This window comes from Lepisma saccharinum, chromosome 17 (assembly GCF_977018435.1).
Source record: "Lepisma saccharinum chromosome 17, izLepSacc3.1, whole genome shotgun sequence".
In the NCBI taxonomy this organism is placed as follows: Eukaryota; Metazoa; Arthropoda; class Insecta; order Zygentoma; family Lepismatidae; genus Lepisma; species Lepisma saccharinum.
In genome coordinates this window covers 47,431,831-47,449,648 of record NC_139245.1, presented here as the reverse complement: position 1 = coordinate 47,449,648, position 17,818 = coordinate 47,431,831, and the positions used below count along the sequence as shown (strand labels likewise).

At 37.9% G+C, this 17,818-nt stretch overlaps 1 protein-coding gene across 2 annotated transcripts in view; it reads right to left on the bottom strand.

Annotated features, from left to right (window-relative positions):
* LOC146001727 (NEDD8-conjugating enzyme UBE2F-like) overlaps positions 1-17,818 on the bottom strand; it is a 63,014-nt gene that overhangs the window by 17,659 nt on the left and 27,537 nt on the right. Inside the window, exon 6 of one of the 2 annotated variants that reach the window (XM_083139416.1) lies at positions 9,403-9,466. The exons of the other annotated variant lie outside the window; for it this stretch is intronic. Coding sequence (XP_082995542.1) covers positions 9,418-9,466 — 49 coding nt within the window. The 3' untranslated portion in view covers positions 9,403-9,417. Of the gene's footprint in view, positions 1-9,402; positions 9,467-17,818 lie in introns of those variants that run through there. 2 annotated transcript variants of the gene reach the window in all.

Below are 17,818 nucleotides of genomic sequence, written 5' to 3'. Positions count from 1 at the left end.
GTTTGATTCTGCCCCCTAAAGTTAACTGCCAAATTTGATTCTGCCACCCCAAAAATTAAGTCCTAAGTTTGAACCGCCCAGGCCCAAAGTTCGATTTTGCCCCTTCAAAGTTAGGCCCCAAGTTATGCCCATGAGTCTTGGTCACCACCACATTTATATTTCAGATTCGATTGTGGGATCATAGTGGAAGCGTGTGATGGCACGTACTAGCCTTATTTATTAATAGGTAAGGTAAAAGTTCCTCGTGCATATAGCACCATGTCATGAAGGCATACTTAGGGCAAGTGGGGTTAGTAGGGCCCCACACATTCTCAATCTCGGGCCATTTTGGAGATGATGTGATCAACACCATGCTCCGGCCACCTTTAACCCCCAGGGTTGCTGCCAGGTAGACATTGATTTGAGGATGAGCCCCAGAGCCACTTTATGCAGGGACAAGGCTGGAGAAAATCTGACCTTAGATCACACACCCTGGGAATCGAACCTGGGTCTCCCATGTGGCAGTCAGCTCTTCCTATTTATTGATCTTATCTAATATCATTGTATTTGTAACATTGAATAAGCATATCATATTTTAACATTTATTACAAAACAATGCTTTTTCCTCTTCTCTAGTTGGAAATGCATACAGTACATCTGTCTAAATAATAATAATAATAAAAAACCTCAACTAAACTCTGTGGCATAACGGGCTCTTTGAGAGCCAAGGCTTTCCACACAGCATTTCATTTGGTGGCACATGGTCAGTGCATCGATTCCCATCACCTCCGTTTTCCAGCTTACGAGACTGGAGTCCGCTACTGTTGCCTTCAAGTAGCTCCCCAATTGTCCTCATGATGCTGGATCAGCAGACATTTTGAATCCCACCAGGGAAACAAACCCAGGGTCATTCACACCAAAGGAAGAGTTCCAACCATTAGGCTATGTGGGAGTTGACTAGATCAGAAAGTTAAGAAAAAATGCTGAACAATTGTATGTTTGTCACATTGCTATGCATGTAACGATAAGGTCTTCTAAAAGTCTCATCAAGTATTGTAATAAATAGACTATCAGTTTGTACTTACACAAATTACTGTGTCCTTACATAATTTACACAATTCAAATAAAACCTATCACTCCTTTCTGCACATAACTTACTGCTGTTTATTTGTGCAGTCAGCAGCAATTGTAATAATAGGCAAATTGTCAATCACCATGCTGATTTGCTATTATGTTTTGCAATGTGAAGATTGAGAAATGAAGGAAAGTCAAAATGTCTGCTCCAGCAAAACTGCAATTACTTCACTAGGAAATACACAATGGAAAAGTAAAGAGAATGACAGTAACACTATATTTACGCATGCATTATACAGAGCTATTCTAAATGATCTTCCCGATTTCAAAGTTTAATATATCACGTTTATTTAGTCACAATGACATGCAAATTATTTGAAATGAAAGAAAAACTCAAAAAGTTTTAGTGTCTGGCAAAGCTGATGTTTAGTTACGCATTCTGCCGCTCGGGCGACAGTAAATCAAGATGGCTGGAAACGAAGACAGGAGAGCTTTTTGTGTCCTGAAATTTCATGTACAACAGTCAGTTATTTGTGTCCAATGAAGTTTTAGGACGAATTTCGGGTTAGATCCACCAAGCGGTCACTCAATTCAGAAGTGGTATAGACAATTTAAAGAAAGTGGGTGTATCTGCACGAGGAAATCAACAGGCTGGGCAGGAGTTAGTGATGAAACAGTTGATCGGGTGCGTGCGACTTTCGTCAGAAGACCCAACAAATCAACGGTTCGTGCAAGCAGAGAATTGAACTTGAAGCAGACAACAGTGTGACATCAGGATGTCAGGAGGGAACTCAACAAAAGGTTACGAAATCAATGGATAGGACGAGCTAGTCGTAAGGATCAGGTTCTGCTTCCTTGGCACCCCCGTTCGCCAGATATCACCCCGTGTGACTTTTTTGTGGGGTTATGTTAAAAACCAAGTGTATGAGCCTCCCCTACCTAACAACTTACCTGAACTTCGAGTACGCATCCAAGAAGCAGTTGCGTCCATTGACTCTGAGATGTTGGGAAGTGTGTGGCAAGAATTTGACTATCGGCTTGATGTGTGCCGCATTACAAAAGGCACTCATATTGAGCACTTTTGACGTGGAACATAACACGTATGTATGCAAAAAAAACTTTTTGAGTTTTTCTTTCATTTAAAATAATTTGCATGTCATTGTGACTAAATAAACGTGAGATATTAAACTTTGAAATCGGGAAGATCATTTAGAATAGCCCTGTATATAATGCACAGTACAATTCAGGTTCAAGAAATGGCTTCCTTAATTGTAGGTCATAAAGCTGTTGCTCATCAAGAGTGAATGAAATCATATTTATTCAATGAGTTGCCTGTTGCAATGTGAACCAAAAGTTACCAAAACACAACACCTCTCCTCCCACTGTGTTTTAATTTTAACATCCCAAAGCATCTGTAACCACCTTGTTCATTCTGTAGTAGAAGAACGCAAGATCAAAATAATGTTATGGATTTGCAGTGCTTAGGAAGTTGTTTTCTATTATTTCTTGCCCAAGAAATACCGTTGATACTGCAAAAACTGCACAGTTTTTCTCGGTGTCACAAAACATTCTGCCACAAAGTGAAAAATCGTGGGAAACTGCCCTTAAAACTTTTACGTTTTTTTTTTTTTTTTGTTTTTTTAATTATAATTAATCAATTGCTCAAAAATCCAACCTGGTAATTTGTATTCGAGCCTGTCGATATATACGTCTCATATGCAGTAACACAGTGAAAACTGTGTGGTTTCATGTAGGCTGTCCAAATTATTCGTGCATAATACACCACAGGTTTTGGGGGCAAGAATGTTGGAAAAAAGTGTGCATTATGACAACTGTAACAATGTGAATATAAACTTCTTAAAATTTTGCCTACCTCTGTTAAATTGATACAAAATAATGAAATAATTCACACTGAAAAGTTTTTTTAAATTACTACTTGTTCTATTTGATCCTAGTCTTTTGTCTACCTACATTCCCACAAAGAGTAACCTTGCGTGCATCTGCCTAGCTGTGTCAGTGTATGCGTATTTGAGAAAGTCCTAGGAAACCAGAGTGGAAATGTCACCTTAAATGTTTAAGTATGAATTATTTTATTATTTTGCCATAGCATTGCAATGCGTTTCTAGCTTAAGAAAACAGAAAATTATCTTTCTTTCAGGCTCCATTTGTTATTTCACGGAGTTAACATTGTGTGAATGCTTATCACAGCAACACAGGAGGATACATGTTTAGTTATCTACACAATGGCAAAGAGTAAGCTAATCATGTTAGAAAAATACGTACAGCGAGACCCTGATTCTCCTGCATTATACCTTCATTCTTCATGGTCTGAACGCAGCAAAATATCATAAAACTTTCGCTGATTTGAAGTTTCTTGCCCTGGTCCCCTCGAAAACTTAAAAATGAGCTTCTACTGTGCCTTAATCAAAAGAGGAATGGTGGAAGGCTCGTCAATAAGATAATTAGAAAAAAGAAGTAAACTTGGCTGCAGGTAATGAAAGTTAAAAACAAATATGGATCTTCAGGTATGCTTAGTTTCAAATTTTTAGTTCCATCTGCACGTTCATCATGAGGTAGGAGGAAGAACCACACATATAGTGAGATAAAGGAGCACTGTATACACTTTAATTTCTAGGGTGTCCAGGAAAAGGCACATAAGTTACAAACTGTGATTTTCTGTTGCTTTCTCATTTCTCTTGTAGTCTACGGTTATTACAAGCATAAAAACACATTTTTTTGTTGTGATGGTTCAGGAGAACACACACTCCCTTCATCAGACATTTATTTTTAGTTTGACTAAAGATACAGTTATAACAATGGCTAATAATTTTTTAAATAAAAAAGAGAATCCGTTATACAATGGATGTTGTCAATGTTACATTGTTGTAATATAGCAACATAACTGTGAAAAAAAACAAGCAGTCTGTTTTATTTTTATTTCAGATAAAAATTTTGATCACATTATTTTTATTAAAAAAATATTATGAATCCCAAATATCATCAGGCAATTCAAAATCATCATTGCTTTTTATGCTTGTAATAACCGTAGACTACAAGAGAAATAATTCTAGAATGTAAGCAATACGTACATACGAGAAAAACTATTATTTCTTTAACTCAATTAAAGAATATTATATGAGGGCTGCTGGAAAAGTTACTGCAATCAATATGAAAAAAGACATGTGAAATTCTGGGAATGGCTTTATTGTTTTTCAAAGTATTCACCCTTAAGATCGATACACTTTTGCATATGCTCAAACCAATTTTAGCTGATACCTCGGAAACCAATGTTTGGAATGCGTCAAAAGCTGCTTCAGGTGACACAAATCGCTCACCATGCTTCTTATTTTTCATGTGTGGGAACAAAAATAAGTCATTAGTAATAAATCAGGTGAGTACGGACAATGAGTTATTAATTCAACATTTTTACTGGACAAAAATTAACAATTTAGTGTGCTGAGTGGGAACTGGCGTTGTCATTGTGAAGAATAATGCGATGATTGGGTTTGTTTTACGCAATTCATTGATGACCTCTGCCAAACAAATTGTTGTATACCACTCAGCATTTACAGTCCTTCGATCTTCTAAAGCTATTTTTGCCACATGTCCGATATAACCGAAGAAACAAGCAATCATTTGCTTGACAGCACTCCTCGAACAAACAACTTTTGTTGGTTTCGGCTCACTTTGAAACACCCAAACAGTGGATTGCTGTTTAGTTTCGGTCAAGTTTCATCCCCTGTAACGATGTAGTACACCAAATTTGACTTGTCTCAGTTGAATTTTTTGAGCACTTCTTTACACCAATTTACACGAGCCTGTTTTTGAGCTTCGGTCAAGTTGGGTGGGATCCAATGGCTTGAAAGTTTCCGTACATTCAGATGACCATGCAAAATCGTATGTATTGCTTTCATGTCAATGTTCAAGGATGCCTGAATCTCACGGTATGTCACATGCCGATCTGCCTTAATCATTTCACGCATAGCATCAACATTACTGGCAACAACAGACGTGGATGGACGACCTTCACGAAATTCATCACTGAGAAATGTGCGAATTCCCTGGAATTCGGAAAACCAATTTTACACAGTCCTATTGGATGGTGCTTCATCCTCAAAAGCCAAATGAAGTCGCTCGATGCATTGTTTTGGTGTGAAACTACATTTGAAATCTTTAAAAATCATTGCCCGAAAGTGTTCACGAGAAATTTCCATTTCTCACACGAAAATACTTCTTTAAACTGCTGTGAAAATAAACGAATAGGCTTAAACAAACAATCAAAGATAATTTAAACATAAAAAAGGTCTATTCTTCCGATTTTTATAATAGCGGAACACTAGCGGCACTGTTGGTGGTAGTTTGCAGAAACTTTTCCAGAAACCCTCATATAAGTATAATTTTACATTGGGCATGTGTAAAGATTCTAAACAGGATGATCCAACATGTATATCAGAATAAGTACGTGAGTACTAAAATGATTTCCGCGGAACTTCCTTGTAAACGTTCGATTAATTTCGGTGGTGTCTGCAACCATCCATTTGGGAAACTTGATGCTTCACTGTTGGGTTGACTTCCGGTTCCTGTTGTCTCCTCGCTTACCGCTAGGGGCACTGGTTTAACCAGTTTGTCTGCTGCGTGAGATAGGTTTGAGATGTTCCAAAAGCGGGAGCCAAACATGATTTGCCTGACCACTGTCGGTATTCAGCTCGTGCGGACAGTGCATAATTGTTGTGTCTCTTTGATCTTTGTGTCAATCACTGTGGGCTTAACTTCTACCGAAGAGCTTTCTCGCACCGCTCAAGTGAAGAGGATTTGAAGGAAGAAGTTAACATGGTTACAGACATAGGACTTCAAAATGAATACAAATCAACTCTCTACATGGTGTAGCAAAGCTGAAATGCAGGTGCGACAACCAAACCAACACCACCCAGCCAGCAGCAATAAAACAAAATGGATCACCTTCCCTTACCACCAGCCTACATACAACCACCTAGCGACGACCCTGAAACAGTATGACATAAAACTTGCACACAAACCAGTGAACAAAATAGCCAGTGCCCTAAGCAAACACAAGAGATCTCTCCTTTCAGCACTTGACAACTTGGGAGTGTATGATGCACAATGTGAGTGCAACTCGCATTACATTTGCAGATCCATCAACGAACGTATACAACAGCACTTATCTGATGCCAAAAAATCCCAACTCACTACCGGACTAGCAAAGCACCTCAAGTTTAACAAACAGAGGATCCAAAATGTTTCAGTTAGGCATACAGAGCACACAATAATTGACACAAAGATCAAAGAGATGCACGCAATTATGCACTTTCCACATGAGCTGAATATCGACAGTGGTCAGGCACATCATGTTTGGCTACTGATTTCACAACAACTCAAACCTATCACACGCAGCAGACGAAATTGGTTACACAAGCGCCGCTAGCGGTAAGCGAGGCAACAACAGGAACCGGAAGTCAACCAACAGCGAAGCATCGAGTTTCCCAAGTGGATGGTGGCAGAGGCCACCGAAATTAATCGAACATTTACAAGTAAGTTCTGCAGAAAACATTTTAGTACTCACGTACTTATTCTAATTATCAACCCTGCTTTTTATTCCTTTTAACATGGATGTATATCATGTCTGTAATGTTTACTATTAAAAGAACAAACACAAAAAATTGTCTCCCATAAAATTTCATTTTTTGACGTAAGTGGTTTTTTCGTGGACATAGTTTGTTAGTTAACCAATGTGGTGGTAAGTGCTAGAAATCTATTGTATACACAACATATGGAAGGTAATTGGAAACAAATAAAGCATTATTGTTTGAAACAAAGGAAGCATTATTGCATCTTCAGAGTAAAACTGAAATTGGAGTCTTACTGTGAGCATGCAGATACTATGAAACCTTAATATCCTTCCTAGTTGAACGAGTGTTTGCAATTTTACTGCCAATTTTTAGATATTCATGAATTATTCTCTCCATTTCTATTCAATCACACCAGGACCTCAAATATCAAAAGATTCTTCTTGCCAGAATTTGTTTTTAAGTGCATTTTATGCTCAGGTAGTCCAATGACTATCCAATGACTTCATGTCAACTGAATATTCTCTTTCATGAACGGCTTATACACAATGAATATAGGACTCAGGTTTTCTGGTTCCAAAAAATAAATTCCCAACAAGAAGGTAGAAATGAACACTGAACGAACACATCACACACTAAAATGATGTTTTACACAACATTCAGGCATCATCAGGTTAAAGAAGGGACCAATGGAGACAGGAATTATGGTGAGAGGAAGGAGAAGCCAAATTGTACATGTTTCTCTTCTGTACAAGGTATGCACTGAAAGTAACAAGCCAAGTTATATTACTCCAAGAAAGAAACCACTATTTTTATTCTACCTATGGAGTCATTCCACACGATATCACCCAGAGCAGGTTGCTTCATAGTCATGGATTTGTTTCAATTTTTTAATAGTGATAGATACTTGGTTCAATATGACAAATATATAATATTAGACTTGTCCTAAATCATCAAAATACTCCACATAGTTTCCGAGATATGACATGTATTGCATCACATGGTGTGTTCGTTGGTCCACCCAATTTCTGAAAATCTTCAAATTTTCAAAAATTCGTACCTTTCAAGATATTTGTTGGACAAGACAATATTTGTCATATTGGACCAAGTATCAGTATTAAAAATATGAAGCAACTTTTTGTCTTTCAATTGGGTGATTTCACATGGAATGACCCTATTGTAATATATAATTTGCACCTTGTTATATTTCCACGTACCTTCCAAATCAGTCAACACATTTGCACCACCATAATGGCAGCTGTAAAATGACACTCTTGTAGAAGTCCGTTTCAGCACAACGTAATCATCGGTGAACCTCATCCTTCATCTGGGCCCATCTTGAACAAATCAAGTGATAACCACGAGTATTTATGATGTCCTGTGTAGCAATGTGTCCACTGTTCAGATAATGTGCAATTTCTCATCCAGTTATCCTCCTGTCACTTTGGATAAGCCTGTCAATCCGGTCCATGTTAATGCTCGTGGAAGCTGTTTTCGGTCTGCCACTGCGAGGCTTATCAACAATGACTGTGTTACCATCTCTGAAATGTTTCAACCCCCTTTTCACTGTACTGTAACCCATGATGGCATCTCCATAGACGTTTTGTAAATGCTGATGAATTTCTGAATCTCCAACATTTTTACAAACGAGATATTCTACAACAGAATATGACGAAATGAACTGTCTGTGGATGCCAATTTTTCTCCTGCGCACAAATGTGCATGTGCCATCATGTGGTTAACGCAGTGGACAACAGATGGCTGTACTAGCCATGCATGCAGTTTCAACTGAAATGGTCGTCTGAGAGTAATCAAACAAGGCTCATGTCTTGTATTTTGAGTAATTGTATTTTGGGTAATCTGTTGATGAATGGCACTGTACTGTGTTACATGATTAGTTGGTTCTTTACATTTTCACATGAGTTTGATTTTGAACCAACAGTCGATTCTCCCTCATATCACCAAAGCCTCTGTCTGCTTTAATCTGATGGTGTACAAATGTTGCGCAAAGCATCATTTCAGTGTGATGTGTTTGTGTAAGGTTAGTTTTTACTATGTCGACTTTTACACAATTTGTAAGGTAAGATTTATGTGAAATGTTAAAGCAGTTCTCTTCGCATTGCACACTGTCATGAAGGCACACAGAGGGGATGTTAATGTAGGGCTCCACACTCTCTAAACCTGAACATACTGGAGGTGATGTGTTGAACACTATACTCTGCCCCCTTCACATCCTCAGGTTTGCCTCCAGATACCCACTGATGAGAGGCTGGGTGATTCCAGAGCTTTAGAAAAATCGTATTTGGGGTGATCCACCCATGGGAATCAAACATGGCAGTATATATCTTAGAGTAGGAGTTGAACTTGGAGTTGTGGCTGTTGGTATGGGTGAGAAAAACAAACCTTCATTTTATGTTGTGGAGAGGCAATTCGTAGCTGTATCACGATGTCATTGTACAAGGTCCGCCCATAAAGAAACCGAACCAAACCAAATAAAAAGGTACCGTATTATGGCAACACTGCAAAGAGCTATATCTAAACTTCCTGTCAGTGCATCTTTCAACCTGTTACAGGCAGTCGGTATCAGGGCAAGCGTACGTCAGATGCAGGTCGTGTGCACGCAGCGTACAAAATACGTGCACCAAGATGGAACAACGTTATAACATAAAGTTTTGTTACAAAGTGGATAAATCGTTTACTGAACCGTTACAGATGATATGGGCAGTGTATGGTGATGCAGCAGTATCAAGAACCTAGGTGTATGACTGGTACAATCATTTCAAAGGTGGACGTGAAAGTGTCGAGGATGAACCAAGATCAGTTCTCGCCTGTAAAGAAAAAAGCACAATGTCGAAATCGAAGACAAAGGTGCTGCTGATCGCATTTTTTGATTCCCAAGGACTGATCAACCATGAATTTGTCCCTGAAAACCAAACACCCAATCAGTGGTATTACAAGGAAGTGCTTGCAGGGTTCCCACGTGAACTTGAAATGTATTTTCCCTGAGATTTCCCTGTTTTTTTCCAGAATCTTTATTTTTCTTCCAGAGTAGTCAATACACAGTGCAGTATTGTTTAGTTTTTTGCAATACCATCCATTTCCTCTCATAGGCATAATATCACCATCATATTATTATTATTATTAGAGATGAGATGGACTAGCTGATTGATTGATTTAAAATTTTTGGGTGCTTCGGCCTTTGTGGACATTTTGCACCCTTAAGTATTTGGGGAAAATTCCCTTTGTGGACATTTTGCACCCTTAAGTATTTGGGGAAAATTCCCTTATCTAAAAACCATTACCTTAAAATTAAAAATTTAAACAAGGGGTGAAAATAGACCTTTGAGAAAGGTTAAAAATGCAAGTTGTAAAGGGACAAACACGAAATTTAAAAAAGGCAAAGATAGTCTAAAGAAATTCCTCAGAAACCATGCTCTTCTCAAAAAAGATAAAAACATTTGGTAAAACACTGTCATCAATTCATCTCCCAACATGGATAAATCGTTGAGACAGTTAAAACTCTGCCCAAGGAAATTAAAATCAGCACATGCGAGAAGAATGTGCCGTACACTTAATATGTTACAGTTAGGGCACAGCGGAGGGTCCAGCCCTTGCAACAAAATGACAATGTGTGAGATGGCTGTGTCACATTTGAAGCAGAGTTAAGATTACTTATTCTTGGCGAGAGAGAGAACGGGAACAAGGTGGATGAGAAGGTCGCCTTCTGCATCAGCAGACTTGGTGGTAGCATCAGCTCCTTTATTCGCCTTGATGCCTAGGGACCCAGCAGTAGTTGTAACTAATTGTTACCCTATTGGTATGGGAACATCTGTGTATCAGTAATATTACTGATAATTTCAGCAATTTTTTATTATTTTTATGATTAAAAAAATACAATATGTACGTCATGGTTTTGTGAAGTAAATGGTACTGAGAATCATAATTTTGGAACAGTCTTTTTCATAAATAATAGAATTAACTCGGCTCTTAAAACAGTAGAATTTATTAATGATAGGATATCATATGCAGTTTTACAGGGTAGGTGGTGTAAAATTATTTTAATAAACATACATGCACCAACGGAAGATAAAGATGATAATACTAAAGATGATTTTTATACAGAGTTAGAACAGGTCTTTGATAAATTTTCTCAGTAGGATATGAAATTTCAGTTAGGTGACTGTAATGCACAGATTGGCAAAGAAGATACATTTAAACCCACGATTGGTAAAGAAAGTCTTCATGAATTAAGTAATGATAATGGTATAAGATTGATTACGTTTGCAACCTCAAAGAATTTAATTGTGAAAAGTACCACTTTTAAACATAAAGATATCCATAAATATACCTGGTCTTCTCCAGATGGTAAAACTCATAATCAGACAGATCATATTATCATTGATAAGAGAAGGCATACTAGTATAATTGACGTTCGTACACATAGAGGTGCTGACTGTGCCAGTGACCATTATTTAGTAATTGCTAAATTAAGATAAATCATAAGCAACAAAATCTAAAAGTTCTAAAATTTAATACAGGAAAATTTGCTGATGAAAGAATTAAGAAAGATTACCAAATTAAATTGCCAAATAGATTTGATGTTTTGCAGGATTTAAATGGTGATCAAACAGACGTAAATAAGAATTGGGAGCACATACGTAATGCAATAGAACCAGCAGCTGAAGAAAGTATAGGATACCATAAACCAAGAAAAAGTAAGCCATGGTTTGATAATGAATGTCATAATCTACGGTAATAGAAATAAGATATCAGGCTAGACTTAGGTGGTTAAATAACTCTGATGATACAAATCTAAGCAATTATCATAGAATAAAGCGAGAAGTTAACCTCACGTTTAGAACTAAAAAAAGAGATTACTTGAAAAGCAAAATTAATGAAATTGAAACAAACAGCAAAACATAAATATCAGAGATTTATATAAAGGTGTAAATGAATTTAGAAAGGGGTGGCAACCTAAAGTAAACTTGATAAAAGATAAAGACGGGTGATTTTCTAGCTGACCCAAGCGATATTCTAAATAGATGGAAGAACTACTTTAATGACCTTTTAAATGTTCATGTAGGAGATAAATCAGAAGTAAATGAAGTACACACAGCAGAAACCATAGTTCCAGAACCTAACTTGACTGAAGTTAAAGATGCTATTAAAAGGCTAAAGAATAACAAAGCACCTGGCATTGATTTAATACCAGCTGAGTTAATTAAATATGGTGGAAATTCATTAACATGTCAAATTCATAAATTAATTTGTTTAATATGGAATAAAGAAGAAATCCCTCAACAGTGGAAAGAATCCATAATTGTTCCTGTGTTTAAAAAAGGTGATAAAATGAACTGCAATAATTACCGTGGAATTTCTCTACTCTCAACAACATATAAAATATTATCTAACATTATTTTAACAAGACTAACCCCATATGCTAATGAAATTATAGGTGACTATCAATGTGGATTTAAACGTTACAGATCAAAATTTTCACATCAGACAGACACTTGAAAAAAAGTGGGAATATAATCAAAATATCCATCAGCTATTCATTGATTTCAAAAAAGCATATAATTCAGTCAAAAGAGATAAATTATATAATATATTAGTAGAGTTTGGAATACCTAAGAAGCTTGTTAGTATGATAAAAGTATGCACCAGTGAAACAGAAAGTAAAATTCGTGTGGGTATTAATGTGTCTGACAAATTTACAGTTCATGATGGGTTAAAACAAGGAGATGCATTATCTCCATTGCTCTTTAATTTTGCTTTAGAATATGCTGTTAGGAAGGTAAAAGAAACTAAAGAAAGACTAAAATTAAATGGTATGACTCAGTTGTTAGCATATGCAGATGAGTGTAGACTTATTAGGGAATGATATAAATACAATTAAGAATAATGTTAAAATATTTTTCAAAACTGCTAAAGAGATAGGTTTGGAAGTTAACAAAGAGAAAACTAAATATATGCTTACAGGCCAAAACCAAGTGTTAGGTAATAATCAAAATCTAATTGGTGATAACAACTCGTTTGAACCAGTTTCGAAATTCAAATACTTAGGAGTAATATTAAGAAATGAAAATTATATTACAGAGGAAATAAAAAGTAGGCTTAATTCAGGAAATGCATGTTACTTCTCTCTTCATAAACTTTTGTCTTCTCGTTTAATATCTAAGAAACTAAAAGTTAAAATATACAAAACAGTAATTTTGCCTTTAGTATTATATGGGTGTGAATCTTGGCCCCTTACATTGAAAGAGGAACATAAATTGAGAGTATTTGAAAATAAGATCCTTAGGAAAATATTTGGACCTAAAAGGGATGAGGTGACAGGTGAGTGGAGAAGGTTGCATAATTTAGAACTACATAATTTGTATTCATGTCCAGATATTATTAGAATAATTAAATCAAGAAGACTTAGGTGGGCAGGCCATGTGGCACGAATGGGAGAGGAAAGAGGAGTTTACAGGATTCTTGTTGGGAAACCTGATGGTAAGAGACCTGTAGGAAGGCCAAGACGAAGATGGAGGGACAACGTTGAGATAGACCTAAAGGAAATCGGTAGGGATGGAAAAGAGTATATAGATCTTGCTCAAGATAGGGACAGATGGAAGACCTGTGTTGCTGCAGCCATGAACCTTCGGGTTTAAGAAGGCTAGAGAGTTAGTTAGTTAATGTCTAAATAAAGTAAATCATAATGAATCTCTTGGTTGCATACATTAATTGAGGAGGTGAATGAATGTTCTGCAAGAATCATTTGTAATTTTGCATTGGCTCAGTTATCAGAATCAGTAAATTTTATATCAGTAGTTTATCAGTACTGGAAAATACTTCATATCAGTTCACTTTCTGAAATCAAACTAAATGAAGAATTTTAGTGCACATATAAGGACTACGGTTACAGATATTTGTCTCAGAGAAAACTGTTTCAAACTGTATTTCAGTGCACAATATAACGTTCCAAACATACAGGGGATGGACAAAAATATGGAAACACCTGCAGAAATGCACATTACCTTTATTAATATCGAGTAGGACCACCTTTGGCATGCAGAACGGCCTGCAGTCGACGTGGAATGGACAAATACAGGTCGTGTATGGTTGTCAAAGGGATGTTGTACCATTCTTCCTCCAAAGCAGCTGCAAGTTATTGTAGAGACGATGGTGGTGGGTAGCGGGCTCGGACCTTGGTGTCCCAAACCGACCACAGGGGCTCAATAATATTGAGGTCTGGCGATTGTGGAGGCCATGGCAGATGTGACACTTCATCTTCTTGCTCATCAAATAAGTCCTGGACGATGTGAGCTGTATGAACAGGGGCTCTGTCATCTTGAAACACAGCATCACCATCTGGGAACAAAGTTTGCACCATGGGATGCAGCTGGTCACTCAAAATGGTTACATAGTCCCTGGCAGTGACATATCCATGCAGGGTGATGATGGGTCCGGCAGAATACCAGGAGATGGCTGCCCAAATCATCACTGAACCATCGCCACGCTTCACTCTCGATAACAGACAGTCTGTATCGTACGCTTGTGCTGGCATTCTCCACACGTACACTCGGCCAGCAGTTGGGGAAAATGTAAAGGATGACTCATCCGACCAAATTACAGTCTTCCACTGCTCCATTGTCCAGTTTTTATGTGCGTTGCACCACTGTCTCTGTCTCTGTCTAGCAGCATGGTCAACAGTCACGAGTGGTTTGGGAATTGCAGATCTGCCATGATTACCCTGCTTGTGGAGTTCTCTTCTGACTGTCTTGATGCTAACAGGGTTTGTAAGCACTGTATTCAGTTTAGCAGTGACTTTTGGAGCCGTGGTGATCTTCTGCTTGGTCACAATCCTTCCCAATGTGCGTCTGTCTCTGTCACGCAACACACACTTGCGTCCACGCTGATGCGGTTTTTCCGTAAGTCTCGTAGGCAGTCATGATCTTCGAGACTGTGCCTCTTGATACACCAAACATTTCCGCTACTTTCGTCACGGAAGCTTCCACCATACGCGCACCCACAATTTGCCCTCTTTGAAACTCTTGTCAGCTCAGACATGATTCACGATAACCTGCACGGACCGGACACTGAACTGTAACTGGCCCAACTGTCAGGTTGGCCAGGGTGTATACCAGGCGCGGAGCGTCCACTTAAGCCGTGTAAACCGGGCTTACACTTTATTAGTTCTAGTAAAATGTATGTAATTATGTGGCAAAATTCGTAAAAACTTCAAAGTTCATCTCGGCCCGATACCAGTCTTCGAGATCCTGTTTGTTAGATTGCAACACTTCAGCACCAGATGGCACATGAGAACTCCCGCCTTTTGCTTTGGGAAAGTTGTAAGCCGTCTGAATGTTGACTTACAAATTTCTGACCGCGAAGGAGCAGTGCCTACCGTCACCCACCGTATCTGGAAGGAGAAGAGCGAGGAATATAGAGAGAAGAGCGCGTCGAAACCCTAGGTGTGTAAACCTACGGGCAGAGGCTTACAGCAGCGTTGCAAACCTCATGTTTAGAAAAAGTGTTGTTCATGGACGTCCGCAGTATTTCTTTCCACCAGGGAGGATTAAGCAAAGTATTTCTTTTTCAGGGATTGGGGTAAACTAGGTATATTTCCCTTCTCAAAATATACTAATTCAATTTGAAGTTAACATTTTTTTGCAACGCCCTTACAATAATTAACAATTTGATGTGACTGAAATGAAATTGTATGTGTGAAAATGGTTGACATTCTTATTTTAGGAAGTGTCTTCTTGCCTTGCCCCTTCTGGACATCCATGGTGTCGTTTAAACTCCGAAATTATACTACATACTACTAAATTGTTCTGGGATTTTCATATTATAAATATTAATTTATAACAAAAACAAATATAAATTCGAATGGTTCAACCAACGGCATGGGTTCCACGTTATGTGAAAAGTTTGAGAAAATTCAACCAGAACGAAAAGTGGCCCTGTTGTTTTATTTATATCTCCAACTTACAAACGACTTTTTAAACTTGTGCGAGATTTAGCACCGTTATGCTTGGGTTGGCTTCACTGAATACACGCCAGCGAGACACAGGTCGTGCAAGAGGAGGGGCTCCAGCGTTGTCGGGTATGAATGGTTGACTGCAAAGGAAATTTGAGCCGGTGGTGCTTCAAGGAGGTGTTTTTTTTCCAGGAACAAGGAATTCTGAAGCAAAAAACTAACATGAAGGGAGAAAAGGAGAGACCTAGAAATGAGCGGGATACGGGAAAATTAGACACATATTGATGTGCTAAATTCTTGTTGTTTCTGTTTTTCGCTTGTAGGAGAGCATAAACATTAGACATATTAAGATCTCTGTTTTCCGTTTATGTATGAACTCAGCTGGTAATAATTGAGCTAAAAAGTGAAATAAATAAGTAAATAAATAAATAAATGTTAATGAAAACTGAAGATTGAAGCAATTTTACAAATTTCATGTCAAATGTGAACCAAATATTATTAATTACATAGACCGTGACTCAAACACTCTTCGAACAACGTACGAAAAGCCTGTTTATGATCTTTTAGGTGCTAGATTTGCTTTTACAGTATCCTAAGAAAGCACTTACATGTCCTTTGATAGAAATTTCTGGATATATCCCTACAATTTGTGAGCATTTCTTTTATATTTTATATTGTATTTTTTTTTTTTTTTACTAAATATAGGGGATTTTAAGGCAAGAGAGGGAATTTATTTATATCCGAAAGGGATATTCCCTTCACAGTCCGAAAGATCACTGCTTTGAGCAGTAACCGATTTTGGATCTGGTTTCTTTTTGTTTCCCCCTTCTTGCTGTGTGTTTGTTAAAGTCTCAAGGTATTGCTTTTGCGAATTCCATCTATTGAAAAGCGGAATGTTGTCCCTGTGCTGTGATGTGATACAGTAGTGAAGTGCATTATGGAATAAAATGAGTGTGATTGTGCGGTGGGGTGGAGAACCTGTTGAAGACGCCGTTGTCCAGCAAGGATATTGCTGCCAAGAAGAAACTTGTGGACATAGGTAGGCCCACCCCTTCCTTCTCTAGCAGACATAGTAACAGAAACGAAAAATAAAGTGCGCCGATTTTGCGATTCATGATACGGAGCTGATACTTGGTTATGCAGTTGTAAAAAGTATTCAGCACTTCTCTGTTTCCTTCTGTTTTCGTTTGTTTATTATTATTATTATTATTATTATTATTCATTTTATCTAACTTTGCATATTTTTTATCGATACGTTAATCATTGTGATAGGAATAACACTGACTTAATTATCAGATATCCAGAATTTTTGATTTGGTGAAAAATTCCAGGGAAGTGTTCTGAAAAAATTGGGGGGGGGGGGGGTCGATGTGTGTGGATAAGTCACTAACCATGTCAGCCCAAAAATAAGCACAACGGGAAACAACCTTCATCATGCTAGGCTTACACTGTTGGAAAGGTCACGCTCCGCCACTGGTGTATACCTTGCAGGAAGTGCCAGTGACCACAGCGCCACCTACCATTCAGACGCAAATCGTGTTTCAAATGGCTACCTGTTTTATACCAGGTGTTTCCATATTTTTGTCCATCCCCTGTACCACACATAGAAGAAATATTTTCACACTTTTGAGAAACAGAAATTTACAAATGGACACAATATCAATTAATCTGTAATGAAAAATAAACATATATTACAAGCCTATGTCTTCAAAGCAGCTGGTGTGAAGAAAATCAACAAGTAGGAGCATATTCTAGCCCTTCAGATGTACTTCAATGTGACTCATTGATCAATTAGGTGTTTTTCCCTGAGATTGCATGAGAATTTAACTTTGTTCAACTTCCCTGAGATATTCAGGTTTTCCCAGATGAGTGGGAACCCTGTGCTTGGTCGACTCAGAAACAGGATGAAGCAGGTAAGGAAGGACCACTGTGATTCTGGTAAATGGTTTCTGTTACACGATAATGCTCGGCCTCATACCACGTTGTCTGTACAACAATACCTTGCTAAGCATTCAGTGACAGTGATCAATCACCCTCCATATTCTCCGGACTCATCGCCTGCTGATTTTTTCCTTTTTCCCAAGCTTAAGATGGCTATGAAAGGGTGAAGATTTGACGACGTCGCGGACATTAAATTAAATGTTACGCGTACTTTGCGAACACTTACTCTCAATGACTATCAACAGTGTTTCCAAGACCTGTACAAATGCTG